The sequence below is a fragment of the Brachyhypopomus gauderio genome, chromosome 12 (assembly GCF_052324685.1).
Source record: "Brachyhypopomus gauderio isolate BG-103 chromosome 12, BGAUD_0.2, whole genome shotgun sequence".
In the NCBI taxonomy this organism is placed as follows: domain Eukaryota; kingdom Metazoa; phylum Chordata; class Actinopteri; order Gymnotiformes; family Hypopomidae; genus Brachyhypopomus; species Brachyhypopomus gauderio.
In genome coordinates, this window is record NC_135222.1 from 24,205,264 (window position 1) to 24,229,668 (window position 24,405).

Sequence of the window (24,405 nt, forward strand, 5' to 3'; positions counted from 1 at the left end):
TCCTGCCCTTGTAGGCGGTGTGTGTTTGTTTATGTTCGTAGATTGACTGGACACTTGGGCAGGTCTACAAGAAGGTGAAGGAAAGGAAATAACTGTTCAGAATACCAACACAGCCAAACATCCAGGAGGAACCGGGTCACACCGCTGTGGTTAGTACATGGACAAAATGGATATCATCATGTTTGAGTGGTGGCTTTTCATGAAGTCTTACATAGCAGCACTGCATGCAACATAAAGCAAAGTAATGGGTAAATTAATAAAGCTCAATATGTACTATTCATACCAACATCAGACTACATTTTCAACAATGATGATTTATGTTTTGATACTAAGAAATGATATGAATATCATGACAATATGGACGATACCATGCACTAAGAAACAAAAAATGTTTTTCGTTGCATTTAAACTGATGCTTTATTAATTCAAATAAACAAACCAAGATGCATGTGTGGAGAGAGGAAGCTCTGAGAAAGAATATAATCTTTCAATTCAAACACCCCCCCAAACAAACCAGCCCAGTAATCAGTACACATGTACGGTGCTCAACACCATCAGCTCCGAGTGCTTCCCCCACACACACCACACAGACATGGCGTGCAGCGGGAGTTAGTGAGAGGGGCACCGCATGCACACGTGCACACGTGCGCACACACACACACACACACACACACACACACACACGAGTGAGGACTCAGGACCCCACGTGCACCAGAGGAACGTTCACGCGTACATACCACAACCCCTTTGTATGGAGAGGTAAACCTGAGGGGTAAATGCCAGCTCTACAGCAAAAAACACAGAGAGAACGTTGAACTGCAACACACACTCACGGAGTAACTAACGCTTGGATAAACAGAGAGAGAAACAGGGAGAGAGAGAGACGGAGAGCGAGAGAGACGGAGAGATTGAGAGAGACAGGGAGAGTGAGAGAGACAGGGAGAGTGAGAGAGACAGGGAGAGTGAGAGAGACAGGGAGAGGGACAGACAGGGAGAGTGAGACAGACAGGGAGAGTGAGACAGACAGGGAGAGAGGGATAGAGACAAACAGATATACATAGACAGGACCAAAACACAGACTGCTGGGTAAAAGCTGGGACCCAAGCTGGAAGGAGCTGCGGTGTGTGTGGAAGGTGTTGGACCTCCGAGCTCACCGTGTTGTTCCTCTTCAACTTGAGCTGGTTCTTGGCCAGCGTCTCTGCGTATTCCAGCTGTTCAATCTCCTCCATCTTCTCATTGTACCTCTTAATCTGCTCATTAATCAGCATCTCAACACACCTGTAGGGAATGAGAATGCCCACACGAACACCCAACCACAGACAGACACAGACACACGCAGCCAGACACGCACGCAGACACCCAGACAAAGACGAGCATCCCAGCGGTGAGAGACACAAGGCAAGAGAAGACAGGTTAGTTCCTGCTCCTGGACACACAAACACACCAATCTCTGAAGAATCTGGCTCTGAAGACATTCAATGGTGCTACATTACTAACCACCACGAAGCAGCTCTGATAGGTCAATAAAACAAGATGGAATACTAACCAGTCACTATACTAACATGTATATTTATTGAAATCCCCATACTAATTGGGGCAGCCAAATGCTAATTATTAACCGATTTCTGTGTCTCATGTATCTTTTTGAAACAGATCTCGTTACAGATGGACATCTCCCCCCCCCCCCCCCTAATCTTCCTCGTGAGGACCGTGTATATATTGGAGAGACGCACGTGGTTGTCTTGGCGACGTCCTTCATACTGAGGAGGGGGTCCTCACTGTCGGGCCCACGCAGAATGCAGGGGGCAAAAACGATGGCCAGAGAGTTGGGGGTCATCCGGTTACTCTTCTCTTCTCTCGACACCCTGCACGGACAATTCCACAGGTCCAAACACCTCGCTGGTTAACGCGTGACCTTTCATACCGCACAGACGCGAAGTCGAGAGACACAACCGTAACCCCCTCCCCAATGCGGCTTTGCAGCAGCTGGGCGTGGCCGCCGTACCTGACCAGGTGGAAGATGAGCCTCTCCAGGGTGCAGAAGTTGGCTGGAGGAAGTTGCTCCACCAGTCCGTACACGGCGTGAACCTGCTCCGCTCTCTCCGGCAGCTCTGGCAACGCGAGGAGGTTTTTGTAGCCGAAAGAATGACGGGAGAGATAATGTGACGGGACGATTATCACACTCATCACAACAGCTGCTGCCTTCAGCATTCAAGACACACGAAGAAAACAAACGAAACCGTCTTGCTTTTTAAGGAGTCTAACCGCGGCGCTATGGCCGATGGGCTTCGTCAGCCCGGCTACCAGCACAGCTGCCCAGACAGCCGAGCTGTCCTAGTCCTTCATCGATGGTGCAGATGTTTCTAGAACTGCCTAGAATCACTAAAACTGAGGCGGTTCTCCTCGGCTCTCGTCTCTTAATGGATCACCTTGGCGGGCTGTCGGTTCATGTGACGCCCCAAGTAAAGAATGTCGGGGTTATATTTGATCCTGCCCTCAGGTTCCACAAACTCTGCCGTTAAGAGCTCCGTTCATCAGCTGAGATCAGCCACTAAGATTAAGGCATTTCTATCAGCTCAGGACCTGGAAAAGGCGCTTTAATTACAATAAATAACATCTTTCACAATAGCCATATCAATATCATTATTGTCCATAGATTTTTTATTTTAAAATTTTTTAACTACTTCAATGACTTCACTTTCACTCACTCCTGCAAGAAACATTCAATGTAAATACAGTCTTTTTACAAAGATCTTTTCCAGAATTTTTGAAAATTGTGGTAGTAATGATATAGGTCTATAATTTGTCAAGATTTGCTTATCACCACTTTTATAGACTGGAAACACTTTGGCTATTTTCATTTTGTCAGGGAACATTCCAGTTAAGAATGATCTATTACAAATATGAGTAAGAGGTTTAATAATACAATAAATAACATCTTTCACAATAGCCATATCAATATCATTATTGTCCATAGATTTTTTATTTTTAAATTTTTTAACTACTTCAATGACTTTCACTCACTCCTGCAAGAAACATTGTATTTATATTATTAAATGTATAATTTACTTTTCCATCATTAATCTTTGGCAACTCATTGTTTAAATTAGGATGCTTTTAAGTCTAGGCTTTATTGAGAAGCTTTTGGCTCAGTTAACTGATCATTGTTGTAATTATTTTCATTTGTCAGATGCTGTTTTATATTTGTGGTTATTTTGGTTAAATGTGTCTATATAAACTCTTACTAGGCTGAATGGAGGTGAAACTCACCTATGGCGTGGATGAAGTCATTATAGAGGTTAAAGGTCATGATGGGGTCAGGGAGCTCCCTCAGCCACTGTTTGACCAGGCCGGTCACCGTGTGTATGGGGTATTCATCCAAACACACCTTATGGGGGTCTGGAGACACAGATGCATTCTTAATACTCTGGCAGAGCAATACAACACACGCATGTTTCTGGAATACGGTCAACATGAAATAAATGTTAATATAATTTAAAAAACAAATGTTATGGGACATTCTAACTGGTTTGACTGCACCAATACAAATTTCTGCATTAAACAAAGCACTTCATTAAGTGCACAATCTATACTGACATGAATGACATCAACACAGTGAAAACAGGTTTCCTTTACATAGAGGTATGACCACAGAAGACCTGTGGTGGACCCATGCGGCGCGTTTGAGGGACGCTACAGCGCGGCCGTGTGGGCGAGGACTTGCCAGATTCCAGGAGCTGGCGAAGCTCCTTCATGCGGTTGGCAGAGCCGGACTTCCTGTAGATGCCCTCGGTGTAGAGGCCGTTCATCTCAACGTGCTCCAGCATGAGCTCCAGCACCACGGGCACCGGGATCTTCTCACTGGTCAGGTGGCTTACACACACCCCGAAGTGCTGGTAGCCTGGGTCGTCTTCAGTCTGGCACGGTACGAGGGGGAGAGAGAGAGAGAGAGAGAGTGTGTTTGTGTGTGTGAGAGGGAGAGAGTGTGTGAGAGAGAGGGGGGGGAGGGGGAGAGAGAGAGAGAGGGGGGGAGGGGGAGAGAGAGAGAGAGAGAGAGAGAGAGAGAGAGAGAGAGAGAGAGAGAGAGAGAGAGAGAGAGCGAATGTGGGAGGAGAGAAAGAGAGACAGCGTATCAAGTCTGCAGTTTCAAGCACTTTTGACAAAGGTAACTTGAATACAAAAAACCCCCCCAAAAAAACCAAAAAACAAACAAAAAAAAACACACACACACTTCAACAGGCAGTGTGAGAGCCCCAGGGGAAGAATGAACACCTACAGTCATGGAGAAAACGCCCTCTGCTCGACGCCAACAACATGGCCTTTTGTGCAGCTTTATTTAGCTCCTCAGGGTGACACTAATGTGCAGTTTCAGAATCCATGCGACATTGAACTCAGAGTCTTACCTTCTTTGAACAGTAGGTTGAACAGTCCGTGACGATTTTGCTCAGGCACTTTTTGTGGCAAACCATTCTACAGTCTGAAAGAGAGAGAGAGAGAGAGAGAGTAAAAACTACAACCCCCACAAATAATACAGAGATGGACGAAATCAAGCAGCTCCTCAACCTCATATGCAACAGACTGTTGAGCTAAGTCCCATGATCACAACTCATAAATTGAGAAATAAATTAATAGATAAACAGATAAATATTTAACATTGTATATATATTTGTTGGTCGTTGGACATCTTAACATGTATGTTTATATGCATGAATGTTTACACATATAATAGCAATACTTCATATTTACAGGTTTATCTCATTCTAATTCTTTTGTACTAGTATTATATATCACATTTAAAGAATGAAACCATTATCTATCTCCATGTGGAATATTCAGGGTATTAAATCATCCCTGTTTGGACACAAAACCACAAACACTGATTTCACAAACAACACAAAAGACAATGACATTATAATTCTCCAGGAAACCTGGAGTAAATCAGACTCAGTCACTCACTGTCCCGCAAACTACAAGGAAATAATAATCCCTTCTGTTAAACAGCCCAACATCAAAAGAGGCAGAGACTCAGGTGGAATCATTATTTGGTATAGATCAGAACTGTCTAAATTCATAACTCCCCTAAAATTTGAAAAAACACATATTTGGCTTAAAATTAATAAAGAAATTCTAAACACTCCAAACAATATATTCCTTTGTTCAATCTACATTCCTCCATGTGAATCCCCTTACTACAACGAAGATATTTTGCCCAGTCTCCATGATCAAATCAGCATCCTCCAGGCCCAGGGAAGTGTGCTGATCTGTGGAGATCTGAACGCACGTACCGGATCTCTACCTGATCTCAACACAGAACAAGGTAACAATCACATATTTGGATATCATTACCCAAGAAACTTGAATAATTTGCCCCGATATAATTCTGACACACAGACAAACAAGACTGGGAAGGACCTCCTGCAGCTCTGTCGAAATCTGGGTCTGTACATCGTCAACGGTAGGACACGAGGGGACTCTTTGGGGAGATACACCTTTTGCTCACCTCTTGGCAACAGTACAGTAGATTATGTCATAACAGATTTAGACCCTTTCTCTCTCAGTGCATTCATTGTTAAACCACTAACTCCTCTGTCTGATCACAGCCAAATCACTGTGTTCATTAAAAGGACAGAGAATAACAACACTGCACTCACACAGCCCAGTAAGCTGTTTAATATCAGGAGACCATACAGATGGGCCCAAAACAACGCAGAAGAGTTCCAGAAAGCAATCAGCACTCAAGAAATTCAAACACTTTTAGACACCTTTCTGGACACCACACACACTCACTGTAACGAAGGCATCAATCTTGCAGTTAAGAATATAAATCACATTTTTATTAAAACTGCCAAAATATGCAACCTAAGAAAATTAAGGAACAAACCAAATCCAACAGATAATAAGTGGTTTGATACAGAATGTCAAAACATCAGAAAAGAATTAAGAAAACTATCAAACCAAAAACACAAACTCCCAAACAATGCAGATTTACGCCTTCAGTACTGTGAAACACTGAAACTCTACAAACGTACACTCAGAATCAAAAAAGCTCAATATACACAACAACAACTGACACTAATTGAGGAGTCCATCAATACAAATAATTTTTGGAACCACTGGAACACTCCTAATAAACCTAAATCTGAAGAATTGGTTATCCAAAATAGTGACATATGGATAACACATTTTAAGTCACTCTATAATAAATTACCCAATACAATACCTGAACAAAAACATATAACTGAAAAACTTAACACATTAGAACGGACAATAAAACAGTTCCAGAATCCCCTGGACTCCCCCATTACTGAGCAGGAACTTAAATAAAATATAAATATTTAATAAAATAAAAAAATAAATAAAATAGAAATAAAATATCTACCTTAAAACCAAAAAAAGCAAGTGGGCCTGATGCCATTTTAAATGAAATGATCAAACATACAAGCAAAAAATTCCAATTAGCCATCCTCAAACTATTCAACATGATTCTGAGTGTAGGTCACTTCCCTGATATCTGGAATCAAGGACTTGTAACACCGATTTTCAAAAGTGGAGATAAATTCGACCCTAATAACTACCGAGGCATCTGTGTGAACAGTAATCTGGGGAAGCTACTCTGTAGTATCATTAATTCAAGACTTATAAACTTCCTTATGAAGCACAGTGTTTTGAGTAAAAGCCAGATTGGATTCATACCAAATCACCGCACATCAGATCATATTTACACCCTACACACCCTAATTGACCTACATGTTAACCAGAAAAAAGCCAAAATATTTGCATGTTTCATAGATTTTAAAAAAGCATTTGACACAATTTGGCACAATGGTCTATTTTACAAATTATTAGAAAGTGGTGTAGGGGGTAAAATATATGACATTATTAAATCCATGTACACAAATAATAGGTGCGGTATAAAGATTGGCAACAAAAGAAGCACATTCTTCTCCCAGGAGCGTGGAGTGACACAAGGCTGCTGCTTAAACCCAACATTATTCAACATATATATCAATGAATTGGCCACCACCTTAGAACGCTCTGCAGCACCTGGTCTCACTCTACATGACTCAGAAATCAAGTTTCTGCTCTATGCAGATGATCTGGTTCTGTTGTCCCCCACAGAGAAGGGGCTACAGCAGAACTTGGACCTGCTGGAGCAGTACTGCCAGACCTGGGCCCTGGCAGTGAACTTGAAAAAGACCAAAACAATAATCTTCCAAAAAAGAGCCAGATTTCAGGGAAGCACATCACATTTCACACTAGGGTCACAAACCTTAGAGTCCTGTACAGTCTACAATTACTTAGGTTTGAAGATTAGTTCAACTGGAAACTTCAATCCAGCAGTTAATGAACTGAGAGAGAAAGCACGCAGGGCATTCTATGCAATCAAACGGCAAATTCAAATTCAAATACCAATTCAAATTTGGCTAAAAATATTCCAGTCCGTCATAGAACCAATTCTATTGTATAGTAGTGAGGTGTGGGGGCCACTCGTAAACCACAATTTTGAACAATGGAACAGACACCCAATTGAAATAATGCACTCAGAATTTTGTAAAAGTATTCTGCACGTTCACAGGAAGACAACAAATAATGCCTGTAGAGCTGAATTAGGCCAATTCCCACTATTACTCAAAATTCAAAAAAGGAGTATCAAATATTGGCTACATGTTAAAAACAGTGACTCCCACTCCTACCACTACAAAGCCCTGCAATGCCAAGAGCTGAACAGAGAGAAGAGTCCCCTCACACAGCTGGTCCTGACACTAACCAACACTAACACTGTTCCACATCAGGACCAGACTGGAATACAATCAATCAGGCCAAACCAAATTATAACACTTCAAAAACAAAACTACATCACCCATTGGAACGCACAAACACAAGCACAAAACAAAATGCAGTGCTATCTGGCCCTAAAACGACAGTACACTGTAGCAGACTACCTGCTTACAGTGACTGATACTAAACACAGAACCACGTTGACAAAGTACAGACTTAGTGAACATAGCCTGGCCATCGAGACCGGCCGATACAAGAAATCATGGCTGCCCAGAGAGCAGAGACTCTGCCAACAGTGTAAAAGTGTAACTATAGAGACAGAGCTGCACTTCCTCACTGAATGTGAAACTTTTCAACAAATACGTCTTATGTACTTCACAAAATTTGAGCTGATTCACCCCAACTTTAAGTCCCTATCTAATAATGACAAACTCCCCATCCTCCTGGGAGAAAAGAAAGAAAGCAGCACTTTAGCGGGGAGATATGTATCTACCTTACATAACATGAGGGACAGTGAGTAGCACACACACACACACACACACATACACACACAAACGCACACACACATACCCTGTTTGTAAACACACTGATTTATGTTGATCTATTTATTTATTTTTTCTCCTCTACTTTTGTTATTTATTTGCTTTCCTTTCTTTCACTTCTTCAACTTTAAATTCATGTTCAAGTTCATCATAATTAGAATTGTTCATATTTTTCAATGAGTTATTCATGTTGAATGATAACACTGCTTTGGCAATACTGTAACTGAATATGGTCATGCCAATAAAGCTTATCGAATTGAATTGAATTGAGAGAGAGAGAAAAAATATCGCACAACTTGATGAAATGAGAACTGCGAGGGGGAAAGAGGTGAAAGTCTCGTGGCTTGTCTCAGGCGGTACGTGTGTGTGTGTGTGTACACTCTCTGTCTTCCTCCGTCTCCCTGCTCACGTCACACACCCACGCAGGTGATGTGAATGTGGGGGCTGGTTGTAGCACTAGGTGTGCTGCAGGCCCAAGACTGAGCTGAACCCCCAGGTGATGGTGCAGGTGTGTGTGAGGTGCACTATACTCACAACTGCACATGTAGGCCTTCTCCATCCCCCATATGTACGAGGAGCACTGGTCACATGACTGCATGATGTTCACCTGGTAGTGGGTGAATATGTGATCTAAGGGACTCTCCAACTGTGGAGGGTTAGAGAAAGAATTTATAGTCTTTATTTTCGTTGTTTTATTTATTTATTTTTTACTTTAGAGTTTAGAGTTTAGAGGGGTTTTTTTTATTATATATAGGTAGTTACAAATTGATAATACACACATGATATGTATCAACATGATCTGAAAATTCACCCGAGAATATGTGTGGTAATGTTCTAGAGATCAGAATAGTGCTACTTACATTCTTGTCTTTCTTGCGCCTTTTCTTACGACCTTTAGGAAGCTGAGACAGATAAATGTATAAATAATATTAAGTATTGTTTTAAGTACAAAAGTTCTACATTGTAACAATTATAATGTCATCCTTTTGCCTTTTCACACGTGTGTGTATGTGTGTGTGCGTGTGCGTATGTGTGTTTGTGTATGATCACGTGTGTGTGCGCGTGTACCTGTGTGTGTGTATGTAAGCGTGTTTGTGTGTGACCACATGTGTGATCATGTGTGTGTGTGTGATCACGTGTGTGTGTGTGATCATGTTTGTGTGTGCGTGTGATCACATGTGCGTGATCACGTGTGTGTGTGATCATGTTTGTTTGTGTGTGTGTGTGTGATCATGTTTGTGTGTGCGTGTGATCACGTGTGCGTGTGTGTGATCATGTTTGTGTGTGTATGTGTGTGCGCGTACGTATGTGTGTTTGTGTATGATAACGTGTGTGTGCGCGCGTACCTGTGTGTGTGTGTATGTAAGCGTGTTTGTGTGTGACCACATGTGTGATCACGTGTGCGCGCGATCACGTGTGCGCGCGATCACGTGTGCGCGACGTGATCACGTGTGCGTGTGTGTGTGAGATCACGTGTGTGTGCGTGTGTGATCACGCGTGTTTACCTTAGCAGGTTCGGCCTCCTCTCTCTTGATCTCCCCTCTGATGAAGCCGTCCAGCACAGACTGAAACAGGTTCACCACCAGCTGGACTTCATTCTTCTGTTTCTCTCCCGCCAAGCTGATCACCTTGTTCTGGTAACTCCTCATCAGGCCCTTGTAGCCCGTGTGGGGCTTCTGCAGGTCACACGGATCAGTGTTAGCACAGACCGCCCTGGTCTTATTCACACTTCTATCATTTCAGGAACAGAATCCAAACATCTTTCAATACCTGTACACATCGGGTACTAAAGCATACAGAACATTTTGTTCATAAGGTCATGAACAGAACATACAGGTGCTCAGTTAATTAGAACTTTTGGGTTTTCATTGGCGATAAGCCATTATCATCAACATTAACAGAAATAAACACTTGAAATAGATTCTCCGTCATGAATCTACATAGTATATGTGTTTCATATTTGTTCTGAATTACTGAAATAAATTTACTTTTTGATGATATTGTAACTGATTGAGATGCACCTGTATGTAGTGTGTACACATAACGTACACGAGGAAAGCTTGTATGATGCTTTATATGAACAGGTCATCATAGCTGGTTATTTAATGATGCTGGTTGTGGAAAAGCCTCAATGATGGTGTTGGCCCTGCCTCACCGGGACGCTGCACACATCCACAGTGTGAGTACAGCGCATGACGTCGCCACTCACCGGAAGAGAATACATGCTTTTGATGTTTTCTCTGAACTGCATGGTGGCTGTGATGAAGATGTGCTCAGTTCCCGACAACTGCTTCCCTCTAGAGCGCAGATCATTCACCTAAACCAAGAGGTCAATAGGGAGGGAGGGAGGGGAGAGATAGAGAGAGAGAGAGCAAGAGAGAGAGCGAGAGAGAGGCATAAGAGGGTGTATGAGAGAAAAACAGATATTATAAAGCATTAAAACTCCATATAATGAGTTTGGAGTCATTATTATGCAATTAAACCAACAGCAAAAATTTGTATCTATTCAGATTTCTGTGCTCTGATCACTGTGCAGTGCTGTGCTGGTGTGATCACTGTGCTGTGCTGTGCTGGTGTGGTCACTGTGCTGGTGTGATCACTGTGCTGTGCTGTGCTGGTGTGTATCTGAGACCTGATTCCCCAGGAACTCGTCGAGGTGTCGGAGCTCGTTGGCGTTGGTGATTTCTCGGTCCAGCGAGGCGTTCCACTGCTCGGTCACCCGTGTGGCCCTGCTGATCTTAATGGTGGGGTTCCGGCTCAGACGCCCGCCGGGCAGCTCGGGGTGATGTGGCCGCGTCGGGGACGTGACTGTGTGCATGAGAGAGAGAGACGGAAGCATTTATGCTTTTGATACAAAGTAAACAAACTTTGTGATCACTCCAGGTAGACCAAGTACCTTCCGCTTTCTCGGCTAAAGCGGCAGCCATCGTGAGCTCTCCGTCCTCCGGAGTCTGTGCCTCTTTATGAGGACGTTTCTTCAGGATCTTACGGAGGAATCCTGTTGGCCTTTAAGACAAACACACCACAGTCATCATGCCAGGTGAGACAGAGTCCCACTGTTCACAGTGAGTAACATGCAGTCTTATTATACACCGTTATATTATATACTCTTATGCAGTCCTGGTCTCAGTGTGTGTCTGCTACACCTGTGTTTGCCTTGCCTGACACCCCAGTGTAAACTAAATGACCTGAACCAGCTGCACTGAGAGCAGAGAACTCCAAAATCTCCAAAATCCTCAATGGCAAACATACATAGGCTACAAGACTGTACACCACATGTGTCAAAGTCAAGGCCCACGGGCCAGATCCGGCCCGCGAATTGATTATCTATGGCCCCCTGGATGATATTTAATTCAGGCATGAAAATGGGTCAGGGGTTAAAAAGGTGAGAAGACTGGGGGGCGGGGCATGTGACGTCATGGGGATACGGCGACGGGGCGTTGACATGTGACGTCATGGGTATACGGCGGCGGGGGGGGGGGGGTGTGGCTGCTGGTGTACGGGGATACAGCGACAGGTGATACATGTAAAAAAAATAATAACGCGTGCGAACGACTTACTAACGCGTGCGAACGAGATAATTAACGCGTGCGAACAAGATTATTAAGTATTACTTTATATAAAGCCAGGTTTACCTTCCTTGGGCAGTCAGTTCGCGAACATCCCTGGTATCTGCTTGCTTTGCTGTGAAAAAATTAACTTTGTTGCCGCGTGTGAAAGGCGACATAGTATCTCGTTCCCACGCGTTAGTAAGTCGTGGCCACGCGTTATTATTTTTTTTTACAACTTCATCGTCAACCTTTTCAGCCCTGGCGCGAATGTTGTCCTCACCCGTCCCTGGATTCACCAGTTACAACTACAGACACTAGAAAAAAAAATCTCGTTTCTTATTTTATGTCACCGTTAACTACACGGGTTTGACGCGAACTTAATAGGCCCATCTATCTACCTATTTATCACAAGAGCTTGTGGCTCTGACTGTGTTCAACGCTGTAGCGAACGGCAGTAACTTTGTTTTACCGCAAAATATGAAAACGATTGAAACCATTAATAACCCAATTAAATCCACTGGGAAATGTACGATCTGGTAAATGTAGTGGTAAATGTACGATCTGGTAAATGTAGTGGTAAATGTACGATCTGGTAAATGTAGTGGTAAATGTACGATCTGGTAAATGTAGTGGTAAATGTACGATCTGGTAAATGTACGATCTGGTAAATGTATGATCTGGTAAATGTACGATCTGGTAAATGTACGATCTGGTAAATGTAGTGGTAAATGTACGATCTGGTAAATGTACGATCTGGTAAATGTATGATCTGGTAAATGTTCGATCTGGTAAATGTACGATCTGGTAAATGTAGTGGTAAATGTACGATCTGGTAAATGTACGATGTGGTAAATGTAGTGGTAAATGTACGATGTGGTAAATGTAGTGGTAAATGTACGATGTGGTAAATGTAGTGGTAAATGTACGATCTGGTAAATGTAGTGGTAAATGTACGATCTGGTAAATGTAGTGGTAAATGTACGATCTGGTAAATGTAGTGGTAAATGTACGATCTGGTAAATGTAGTGGTAAATGTACGATCTGGTAAATGTAGTGGTAAATGTACGATCTGGTAAATGTAGTGGTAAACGTACGCTCTTCTGACTTGTCCCCGGTGTAGCACTAGGTCCTGCTTCTCATTAGCAGTAAATGAATAACATGAATGAAGAACGTTCGTATGATTGAAACGCTATTTGGCCTCTATGAAGGTTCTGGGCGGAAACTGCTGGCCACTGTGTCATTGAAATAGCCGATTTCGGAAGTGCTCTGTTTGCTTATTAAGTCAATATGATAATTAAAATATATACATATAATCTCCCGACCATCCCCCCCCCCCCCCCCCCCCCAAACAAAAAACTCCTCGGATCTACACGATTCACGCAGGTCACCCTTTTCAACTTCAAAACGGCGAATTTCGCCGAAAGGTGACAGATTTTCATGCCTGCTAATTACTATTAGAACCGGCCCGTAGGCCACAGCCGCCCGATGGTGTTTTGCACGCACAAACACTACATTCCCCACAATGCACAAGCGTCGAGGGTCTGCGCGGCGAAAATGACGTAATCGCAGTGGCTCCGCCCGTGCGCGACGGCGTCGCACGCTGTCGATTCGCATGGTCGTGCACCTCTCGAATTTTGTAAATGCGCGCACCAGTTAAACTTAATTAAGTTAAATATTTATACATATAGTCGAAATAATTCGCTTTTTTATTCACATTATTTAATGGTTGTTTATTTTCAAAACGCCCAATCTTAACGTCTTCACGTTCTCTCATGTTTCGTCCTGGAATTACAAGAGGCTCGTATTTGTTAACGTACTACAAGAGAACTGTTCAGTCAGACAGATATTTGTTGTGAAACGAAGTCGTTACAATTTCAAGCATTTTCAAGTACTTTAGCCTAAATTCCAGCACTTTTCAAACCTTTATTACTTTATTCATTTAATGTACAGGACATGTTTTCTATGAAGGAAGTTTGTTTTTATCTGTTTGCTTGTTGAAAAATGTTTTCACTTGAAATTACTGACAGATCCATAAGAAAATATTGCTTTATTCATTTAAGCATTAAATAATATACACTGTGTTAGGTCTTGGTTCAATAGGCTATGTGCAATCATTTTAATATGTTTTAAGAAACATTGAACCAGTCCAGCCCTCGGCTTGTAGCAAATTTGGTTTTTTGGCCCTCGGTATATTTGACTTTGACATCCCTGGTCTACACCATCAGCCTGGTCAGTGCACAAATCTTCCTAAAACGCTGCCTGGCAACCAAAAATATAAAGAATTCCTGGTTGATGTCAATCAAACTCTCAATCAGAAAAGCAACTCCATTTTAATGTTTGTTGATGGAACATTCTGGAACGGACATCACCATCATCTCAGCAGTGGACACGTCTTGTCTGACAGTTCACAGCAATCCATCAGACTTTCCCAACGCAGGAGGAATAAGCTAACCTATCCGAAGAGGCCAAAGTTCTCAGGAATTGAAGGAATCCTCAGTGCAGCTGTTTTGCAGCTATATATGGGAGTAAAAACCTCACGTCAAGAGTCAGACAAAAGAGCAGGTCAGATAAGCTGAACCAGGGCCAGAGCGTTCCCACGTGCAACATGAGTCAAACCTTCCTGTCTGACAACCTCTCACTCCAGATAAGGGTTTTCTCATTCAATATGAACACACACACACACACACACACACACACACACACACACACACACACACACACAAGGCGTCTAGTCACCGCAGGCTTGAAACATTCTGAGAGAATGCAAAACTCGTCAGTGACTACATTCTTGAGGGTTACTGAGGTTAACAGGGGGAGAGTGCGTCTTCACAGATTTGGCGTTATCAGTTGGTACCATCTTCACTACATCGTGAACCAAGAGTATTGTCTAACTTGCATTCTCATTCAGCAAGACTCTCAGGTTAAACTACCAGAAGCACAACACGTACCGCAAAATGGTGTAACGTATTTATGCCAAGAGCATGTTGAGACTGGCATCATGTTCACTCGCGATGCAACAAAACAAAAATGCTTCTTTTATGTAAGCCATCAATAAAATGAAAGAATATGAAAGACCTTCATCACTCATACTACTCTCACGCCACTATAAATGTGATAAGCATGAGAACCAAAACAAATTACTTGGACACCAGCTCGCCGGCCTACAGGACGAGATACGTCATCACTCTGTGTTCGACTCTCGGCCACTATGTCATTTGGACAGCTGGCCAGAAGGAATCTGCGTTTCAGTGTTTTCACAGAAACCAAGAAAATTTAAGGAAAGAAAAAAAAGAAACGTGTTGATTACCTTTATCCACTACTCCAGACACCACTATTGTACCATTAAACTACAGCACTATACTGCTGTGAAAACACCAGGGTAGGTATCAAATGTACCACAGTACTGGTGAAGTCAGGGTAAGTACCATTGTACTTTTACCATGATCAAACCACCAAACTATTAGTACCATGGATGGACCGCATTATAAGTACTGTGGTATTACTGTACAAAGGTATTCTATGGAGAAGGCCAGCTGCAAAGTCACCGTGCCTGATGAACACAGCGTTTTATATACATCTGATCTCTGGTTTGCAGTGTACTGTAGAGGTAGGGGTCTGAATCACAGTGAAGTAAAGAAGGTATGCCTGAAATGTCCCGTGTCTCTGGAAACCTGGTGTATTGTACACGCGTGTGTACAGCTCTTACCTCTCCGGGGTAGGCGGATGGACTGCAGGGCCGTCCTGGTGGGCGGGGCCGTCCTGGTGGGCGGTTCTCTTCACACTGCCAGCCTTTCCTCCATGCAGCACGTCCGTAGCACGTGGCAGGGTCTGCGTCGTTAAACACAACCGGGTCAGACACGAATCACGGCGCAGCTGGGCGGGATCTGGCATGGCTGGCAACGTCGGCGCCAAGTCGCTTTACGGTTTGGGCAGGAGTTTGTAGCCTTAAGCGTCTATAGTTTTAACCTGCTGTACTCACTGTAATGCATTTCAGATAAACAAGGCTTTTGATTCTTGCATTAGAAGCAGCAGTGCACTCACAAGATCAGCTGGAACCACCACCAGTGTTAAAGAGCCCTCAATCTCCAGATCACACTCCCCCTGAAGCACCATGTTAGCTCAGAACGCAGATACATTTTGGTATCAGTCAAGACCTCAAAACCAACGGCCCACTTTTGCTTTTTATAACACACAACGGCCCTAGTCTCCTAGTCCCACACAGAGGACGGCTTTGTCGCAGTCACAGTAAGTAGGGTTACACGCACAACCTTTCATGCTTCAAATACAATCAGGGTCTAATGGGACTATCTAACTACTAATGGGGCTATCTAACGGTGTTCTGACTACACTACTCTGTACTTTAATCATTTAGTAGATAAAATCACATTGTGCAGGCAGAATACATCATACAAAGATTACATTTTGTATAATTTTGGAGTTGATTTGGCACTTTGATGTGACTCTGTGATGAATAAGAAACACACTGAGTAACGGTAAGACACTATAATTCACCGTTTTTAGAAGTAAAGCTTTTTGTGCATGTCAGAATCAGCTTGAATGACCGTAGTAATACAGGAGTGGGCCACGTGTTTCATGAATAAATACCCAAATGAACTGCCTGCATGTCGTCCTGTTTGAGAGCTGTGTGATATTACACTACTCCCCATTTGTGCATGACTGACATTCTAAGTGTCACAAGCCAAAGTTAAGGTTGTTGATTGTTATTGGATCAATTATCAAAATGAGTGTTACATTAGGGCACATCCAATTGGCTAGCCATGCCATCTTGGCGACAACCAATCGGCACCCTCTATTCTGGGAAGCAAATGGATACGGGTAGCACACATCTACTCAAATGAAGGCCAGGCTAATGCAGTTCAGTTTTGCTGTGGTCTCCCAGTGAGGGCCGGCCAGGCCATCGGGGATGTGATTTAACCCCGATTCGAAGCGCAAGCATCCAAAGCTCCCCAAGCAGTTCCTGACTGACTCCAGGGGAGATACGTAACCTGCAGCGGGACGCTTGTGTTGAGATCGAAAGTCCAGCATTCTACGTCCTCCATTTCTGCACTTTTAACCATCAAGCAGTTACGCATAAAGTCTAGCCGACGCCTGCGTCTGGGGCACTTGCGTATAGTCGTGATACCCTGAGTGAGCCAGAGAAGCACATTTATGATATCAGTGAATACTGGACTTACTCCAATCTGGCATATCTGGAGGGGAAAGGGGACTGACAGAGCTGGAGCGTCGTCTCAAATCAGACGGGTTAGTCCTCGGACACACCCGCGCTGCAAAGATGGAACCGCCCACGACCAAAGCTCACTTTACCTGTACACCCACGGGGATGTCCCGCAGGGATCCTGCAGCTTCCATCTCGTAGACATCATCTAGTGACCGAGACATCGACAGCCTGCAGGGAGACAAGACGGAGGAATCAAAGGGGCGCTTTCGTTCGTTGCAGGCGGATTAAGAGCTTCAGAGGAGGACGGCATGTGGAGAAGGCTCCATAATCAGCCATACTGTAGCATCTTGTGCTTCTTGGTGTCCAGGGTCTGGGAGGTGAGGGAGGTCTCGGGTCGGCCGCTGCCGCTCTGGCCTGTGGCGGCTCTCTCGGTGGGGGTGAGTCTGCTGGCGGCCTGTTGTGAGTCAACGCTGGGGAGTCTGGGAAGTTCACTGTGGCCAGCAGCTTCAGGCTTGGAGTCTGGGATAGCCAGGGCTAAGACGGTGGGTCGGACCGGGCGGGAGGTGGAATCCTTGGCGTCTCTCTTAGATGTCTCTCCTGCATCCTTGGCGTCTCTCTTGGACGTCTCTCCTGCATCCTTGGCGTCTCTCTTGGATGTCTCTCCAGCATCCTTGACGTCTCTCTTGGACATCTCTCCTGCATCCTTGGCGTCTCTCTTAAACGTCTCTCCAGCATCCTTGACGTCTCTCTTGGACGTCTCTCCTGCATCCTTGACGTCTCTCTTGGACGTCTCTCCTGCATCCTTGACGTCTCTCTTGGCCCTCTCCCCTCTCCAGGCTACAAAGGTGTACTGGTCCAGCTCCTTGATGTCGGCACGTTCCACGTGGGCACTCTCGGGCGCGGCTGTGCCGGGCTTTGGTGAGAATTCGTCTTTGCTCACCGATGCCGCCCGCACGCTCTCCCTGTGGCTGTGTTCCAAACCACGCTGCCTCCTGAGCTCCCTCTTCTCCTGGCTCCGGGAGGTGGGCAGCTTACCCACAGGAGGAGCTCTGGTCCGGCCGGGCTCAGACAGCACCGCAGGGGAGGCGTTCTGGGGACCTTTGACTTCCTTGGGTGAAACAGAGGTGGATGGTTTGGATGTGGGTTGTGGGACAGTGGAGGTGGATGTAATTTTGAGGCCTGTGCGCTCTTCTGGAAAAACATCATCAGGGGTTTTAGAACTGACTACTGGTAACCCAATGGTGGTAGCTTTAGTGCCTTTGTGGTCTTCTGGAAGTTGGGCAGGTTCCTCATGGTCTTGCTTTCCACTGTCCTCAACTCTGCGCCAAGGACCAGCCTCAGCCTGAAAGTTCCTCGCCTGCTCTCCACCCGTTTCTCCACAGCTCTGCACCACCAAAGCCTGACTGGAAACCTCTGACTCTGCCTTGCTTTCAACTGGTTTGGTTAACGTTGAAGGTTGACCATCAACCCGTCTCTGTTCCTCCTGATGCCTCTGGGCTTGTAAAGCAAGCAAGGCCGCCTCTTCTTCTCTGTGTCTCCTGATGGCCTCCTCAGCCTCTCGTGCCCGCATGGCTTCCTCGGCTGCCTCCTGTGCCCGTCTGGCTTCCTCGGCTGCCTCCTGTGCCCGTCTGGCTTCCTCTTCCTCTCTTCTCCTTTGAGCCTCTTCCTCATTTCTTTTCCTCTTCTCTTCCTGAAGAGTGTGGTACCTAATAACATATACATGAGCCTCTTACAGACAATAAAACGAATGTTATTTTTACTGAATTTACCTCAGTAAAAAAAACAGTAAAAATAGTAATGCATCACATTTCACAAACTACATAAAAATAACTACGAAATAACTAGTTATTTGATTTTTATCCTTATTTTTGAATGATAAGCACCTCCTGCGGGCTGACTGGCCTCTGACGAGAGCCTGGATCTTGGTGACGGACAAGCGGCGTTGTCGATACTCAGCTCTCGATCTGGAGCCTCTCCACGTGGCCTGGATCAGACAAGCAGCCCAACACTGCCTTTGTTGTCGCACACGCCACGATCGCTGGGAACACACACACACGCGCGCGCACCCACCCGGGTTACCAGAAGCACATCTCGGCACTCCGCACGACCATGAACAACCACACACACCTTACTGCCAGAATTACGTCAACTTACCTGAACAAACACGGCTGCTGCTCTCAGTTGTAGGAAGTGCCGTCTCAGCAGTTTCGCCCGGAACCAGCGCTGCAGGAAGACGATCTTGCGCATGACGTCTTTGTGGAGGGCGTCCAGAAGCTTCTGTCTCTCCGGCTCTTTGAGGAACACCTAGAAAAGGTCCAAGCGGTGTGAGCGAACTCTAGAAAAACACACAAGCTCACAGACAGTGGGCTCCAGCACGCTCAGGACAGGCAACAAGCGGACCTTTGTCTTGCCAATCTGGTAGGTCTTGATGTCCAAGCCGAGGTTCTGCAGTAGAGTCGATATGTCCTCCTGAGACGGGGTCTTCCTCGGCAGCAACACGCGGAACTGTCCGATGAACTCCTGTGGTGCGAATGAACGGCACGTCAGACATTTCTGTTAATACGTTAAAAGATCTCACTTCAATTACAACGTGGAGGGTGTCAGTTTCAGGGCCCTAGAGTCACCATGTAAAGTTGTTTAACTGTTTTTCCACAATTTTACAACGAGCACGAGAACCTACTGCTAAAACAGCAGCACTAAATCAGCAGCAGCTCTGACAAAACTTAGAAAGTTGCCCGTGAGCAAAAAAAAAAAGAGTTGCCTCTGGGTAAAGAAAGAAGCTACGTTCTTATACGAGTTGGATTATGTTTTTCAACTTTTGAATTGTCAGGCACTCAAACTATTTGATATGTGGGTCTGTACTAGAGATTGACTAGTTCACAGGAACCAGCACCAGTTCCAGCATGAATGAGTTGGTGTTTACCTGGAAGGTGTATTTAGCACCGTAGCCCGACCTCCTAATACGCACAGTCTCCAGCATGCCTGTGTAACGTAACTGCTGCAGGACCAGGGCCTCGTCAAAACACATCTCCTTCTGCTCACACACACACAGACACACACAGACACACACAGACAGACACACACACACACACAGACACACACAGACAGACACACACACACAGACAGACACACACAGACAGACAGACAGACAGACACACACAGACAGACAGACAGACACACAGACACACACACACACAGACACAGACACACAGACACAGACACACACAGACACACACAGACACAGACACACACAGACACAGACACAGACACAGACACACACACACACAGACACACACACACACAGACACACACACACACAGACACACACACACACAGACACACACACACACAGACACACACACACAGACACACACACACAGACACACACACACAGACACACACACACAGACACACACAACTTGATAGCAGAACATGACAAATATTTTGAATAATACGATAATTTCATAAGTGGAATTGTAGGGCTTTTGTACTTGAACACTACTGAGACCATATGTATAATTAATTACTAGTTAGCAAACACCAAAATACACTTACCAAAGACATTCAAGGTAGAACTACCAAAACCATTTTATATGCCTTTATATCCTGACTGCCATCACTAAAACAGATGCTTTGGGAAAGAAAGTGTCTGTAACCGTCTTGGGCTTTGTGAACTTGCACACAGCTCACAGAAGGGTCGGCTACCCATTCAGTGGGTGTGTATTTGGAGACACGTGCTATGGCTGGTGGGTGTTGGATTGAAGGGTGATTGGTGAAATTTTGAAGTTTTTGCTGACTTGTACCAGTTTTAAATGCAGTAAACATTCACGTACCAAAATCAGAACTGGCAAATATGGATAATGAAACATGATTAACTGAACTGGAACTCGGTGGGTTTTCGGATGTTTTTGTCTCTGCACTAGCCGTGTGTAAGGCGGGTTTGTGCAGGCCGTGTGTACCTTCTCAGCGTTGGAGCGGATGCAGCGGATGAAGAAGGGTTCTGCCTTCCCCAGGGTCTCCAGCAGCTTACCAAGAGAGGTCTACAGAGACAAACCCGTCCAGTCAGGACCAACAGAAACGCTTTACAGAGCAGGAACCAACAGGAACTCTTCATTGTCTACCACAGTGGTTCCCAAAGTGGGGGGCGCGCCCCCTAGGTGGGGCGCGGAGCTATTGCAGGGGGGGCGCGGAGCTTGAAAGTAAAACGTGCACATGTGTCAAGGGATGCACCGATTCCGATATTAATATCTGAAAAAATTCTAGATCGGGTATCGGGGACAATGTGACCGATCCATAAAAACAGATCTATTCACTCTAATTATATGCTTGTATTGCTTGCTTTTCGGAGTTAGTTCAACCCTAATACTCGCGCTGGTGGTATTCCACTTAGTCCGTTTTTTTGCTGGTTGACCAAAATAAACCTGGGCTCCAGCAATACTGTTCATACATGAACTGGTGAGTTGTCCAAAGCTCATTTAATGCGTTACTTACAGAAATAAATTAAAGAGCAGTGGTCTGACTCGGTCTACGGCGGAAAGCTAAAAAAACAATATTCTATACGCACACTCAACTCGCTCCCTTAAAGAGACAGTACACATATTTCTGGCCGTTACATGCTTTGTGCTCTGCGTGATGTCTGCGCTTGCAAAGTAGCCGCATATGTATTGCTGTTTCTCTTATTTCATCTCCTTATTTATTTTAAATTACATTTAGAATTCTTGAACCATTTAAAATGTTTCTTGCAGGTAATTTTTTTCATGTTTGACCAAAGTTGTGAACCTATTGTTTTTGTAAGTTTTCAACACATCCCTAGTCAATATGGGGGGGGGGGGGGGGGGGGGGGTGTAGGGGGGGGGCGCAAAAATATTCTCATCTACTAAAGGGGGGCACGGCAGAAAAAGTTTGGGAACCACTGGTCTACCATTAGATGTTAAACTAAGTCGGATATAACTGCCAACGGCTCAGCAGGCAGAGGAACCTTCACCTGGAACTGAGCACTGATGCTGGGCGGCCTCTTCTTCTTGTGGAGATGCATCAGGGACTTGGTGGTGCGGTCATGAAGACCCACAATGAACTTGAGCGAGCGAGAGTCCAGCAGGTTCTGCACAGCACAGAGACGCGCACGGTCACACAGGACGCACATCCAATAACAAAAACACAGGCACTCGAATCAAGGTCAAGCTAACGCAGAGGACGTTTGGCCATCGGGGGGGGGCGTTACCTTGGGAATGAGCTGTCTGCTTTTGGTGCCCTTGGTCTTCCTGTAGGGGAGAGGAGGGGGGGGGGGTAGAGGGAGGTTTAGGACGCGTTTGGGCACGAGCCAAGGGGGTTACTGAGGGTTAGCACAGTGAGGTGTTAGCACAGTGAGGCGTTAGCACAGTGAGGCGTTAGCACAGTGAGGCGTTAGCACAGTGAGGCGTTAGCACAGTGAGGCGTTAGCACAGTGAGGCGTGCAGTGGGGAGGTCCTGAAGCCCAGTGGCAGAGGCGTGACGGGACTCCGGGGGGGAGGAGAGGAGGAGTAATCTGCTCTTTGACATCACTATTGTAAACATCTTTTGGACGAATGTATGTGAGGAAATAGGGCTGTGAAAATCGCACTGATGCATCATTACTCATCAGTCTCAAGTCGGTGATTCAACATTACATTAAATCACATTTCACAGTGGGGATCTTCATTCTTCTCCTTCCTCATGATAGAATCAAAGGAGGCAGAAGGCAAACGGCCTCGCCAGGCAAGCACAATCCAGCACTGCAGCCGCAGGCAAACCAAGCTCAGATCTGGACTCGTAAACAGAGCACGTGTTTACTACGAGCAGCCAAGAGCCGTGTAGGAGTTACTACCAAACGTATTAGGAGAGTCTATTAGAGCTCTACGTAGCTGTAAGACAGAGTCTGTTCTTTTTTACAAGCACTGAGGGACTTGGTGAAGCAGAGCTGAGGCGGGGCAGACGGGTCACGGGCCGTGCGTGGTTGGGCAGCTGGGGTCGGAGGTCACGGGGGGTCAGGTCTGCAGACTCACTGGAGGAGGTGGCGTGGGAATCGTAGGCGACCCCAGGACTGTAGCAGCTTGCGTGGATCCTCGTCATCCAGCTGCAAGTCCTTAATGGAGGTCATGATTTGGGCGTGCATGTCCCTGATTCAGCCCCCCAGGAGCCAGGAGAGGTGGGGGGGGAGGGTGTGTGGGTGGAGTGAGGTAGGGTGTGGTACAAGGAAAGGAACCCAACACAGGTGTTTAATACACACCTCCGGAAAGGAAAAACCCTTCACCAAGGACACAAAGCTCTCATCTTTCTCTCACACACACACACACACACACACACACACACACACACACACAGAGCTAGTAGTGGTCCATGCGGTCCCCAGAACCCAACACCCCAGGGGAGGGAAGCGGCGTGTGTGCTGGTGAATGTCCATGCGGGCCGTGTGGGGCGAGCGGCTAAACGGTCTCTGTGTGGTCCATGCACTTATGAAAGCCGGCACACTGTACAGGGGAGCAGGAGCTCAATGAGGGCAGGCTGGCAGGAGACGCTTGGGGGGCTGCAGACCGCACCGTGGCCCCGCCTGCTGCCCTGAAGGGCTCGCTAACTAGATTTTATAGTAGTTTATAGCGTAATTAGGCTGATCGTAGGTTCTGCCTTACGATTCCGTCTAACTAAATTACTAATTCACCTCCTCATAACATTTTCATCGGTCAGTGCCCTACGTTACACCCACGACAGTCATGCCTCCATGATCTGTAGATGTAGTTAATTTATTAACACTGTACAAAGCCCCTCCCCCTTCACCATTTGAAGCTATACTTAATAAATCATAAAAATATGAACACTTGCATATAGTTAGACAATATTGCGGGGTAGCTAGTTTATGCTTCATACTTTGACACTGTAAGACACTAGTGCTGTCATGTGCTCTTTACCAACACCACCCTATGTAGAATCTGAGCATGCCCAGTAAGCCCAGTACACCCAGTACGCCCAGTCCCCCTGGGGCCCCCAGCTTCTCCTGCCAGACCCCTCCGCTCTCTGCTGCCTCCACCCACTACACTTACTTCTTACTCTCAAAACTAGCAAAGATGTCCTCAAAAGCCTCTAGGGGGCGCTCCTCTGAGAGATCAAATGAGAAATCAAGCATAGACGTACGGCTGTAGAGGACAAACAGCACACAGGACATCATTTGAAGGCGGAAGAGACACGCAGGGCCAGCATGGCCTGATCTAGGACCAGTCCCTGTCCCACAGCTGCTGGTTTTGTCAGTTTGAGGCAGGGGGATAAAACTGGTCACAGATAAGTTGCTGGTGGTATTTTTTTTGACCAACACCAAGTCAGAGCACAAGAGACACTGCAGACAATA

At 45.5% G+C, this 24,405-nt stretch overlaps 1 protein-coding gene across 11 annotated transcripts in view; it reads right to left on the minus strand.

The window, feature by feature from the left end:
- The window catches only part of LOC143528313 (myosin IXB), a 56,410-nt gene that overhangs the window by 2,789 nt on the left and 29,216 nt on the right, over nucleotides 1-24,405 (minus strand). For 5 of the 11 annotated variants that reach the window (XM_077023990.1, XM_077023988.1, XM_077023989.1 and 2 more), the window contains exons 15-39: nucleotides 23,072-23,185; nucleotides 22,273-22,312; nucleotides 22,036-22,152; nucleotides 21,011-21,091; nucleotides 19,975-20,085; nucleotides 19,452-19,571; nucleotides 19,206-19,355; nucleotides 18,935-19,089; nucleotides 17,390-18,757; nucleotides 17,198-17,279; nucleotides 16,879-17,016; nucleotides 15,579-15,700; nucleotides 11,218-11,327; nucleotides 10,954-11,129; nucleotides 10,531-10,638; nucleotides 9,827-9,997; nucleotides 9,182-9,223; nucleotides 8,856-8,967; nucleotides 4,404-4,477; nucleotides 3,725-3,917; nucleotides 3,271-3,399; nucleotides 2,006-2,111; nucleotides 1,734-1,865; nucleotides 1,155-1,278; nucleotides 738-785 (exon numbers count right to left, since the gene is read on the minus strand). In XM_077023990.1, the coding sequence (XP_076880105.1) occupies nucleotides 738-785; nucleotides 1,155-1,278; nucleotides 1,734-1,865; nucleotides 2,006-2,111; nucleotides 3,271-3,399; nucleotides 3,725-3,917; nucleotides 4,404-4,477; nucleotides 8,856-8,967; nucleotides 9,182-9,223; nucleotides 9,827-9,997; nucleotides 10,531-10,638; nucleotides 10,954-11,129; nucleotides 11,218-11,327; nucleotides 15,579-15,700; nucleotides 16,879-17,016; nucleotides 17,198-17,279; nucleotides 17,390-18,757; nucleotides 18,935-19,089; nucleotides 19,206-19,355; nucleotides 19,452-19,571; nucleotides 19,975-20,085; nucleotides 21,011-21,091; nucleotides 22,036-22,152; nucleotides 22,273-22,312; nucleotides 23,072-23,185 (4,123 nt within the window). Of the gene's footprint in view, nucleotides 1-737; nucleotides 786-1,154; nucleotides 1,279-1,733; nucleotides 1,866-2,005; nucleotides 2,112-3,270; nucleotides 3,400-3,724; nucleotides 3,918-4,403; nucleotides 4,478-8,855; nucleotides 8,968-9,181; nucleotides 9,224-9,826; nucleotides 9,998-10,530; nucleotides 10,639-10,953; nucleotides 11,130-11,217; nucleotides 11,328-15,578; nucleotides 15,701-16,878; nucleotides 17,017-17,197; nucleotides 17,280-17,389; nucleotides 18,758-18,934; nucleotides 19,090-19,205; nucleotides 19,356-19,451; nucleotides 19,572-19,974; nucleotides 20,086-21,010; nucleotides 21,092-22,035; nucleotides 22,153-22,272; nucleotides 22,313-23,071; nucleotides 23,186-24,103; nucleotides 24,197-24,405 lie in introns of all 11 variants that reach the window. The other 6 variants (XM_077023997.1, XM_077023992.1, XM_077023994.1 and 3 more) reach the window with 6 other exon arrangements.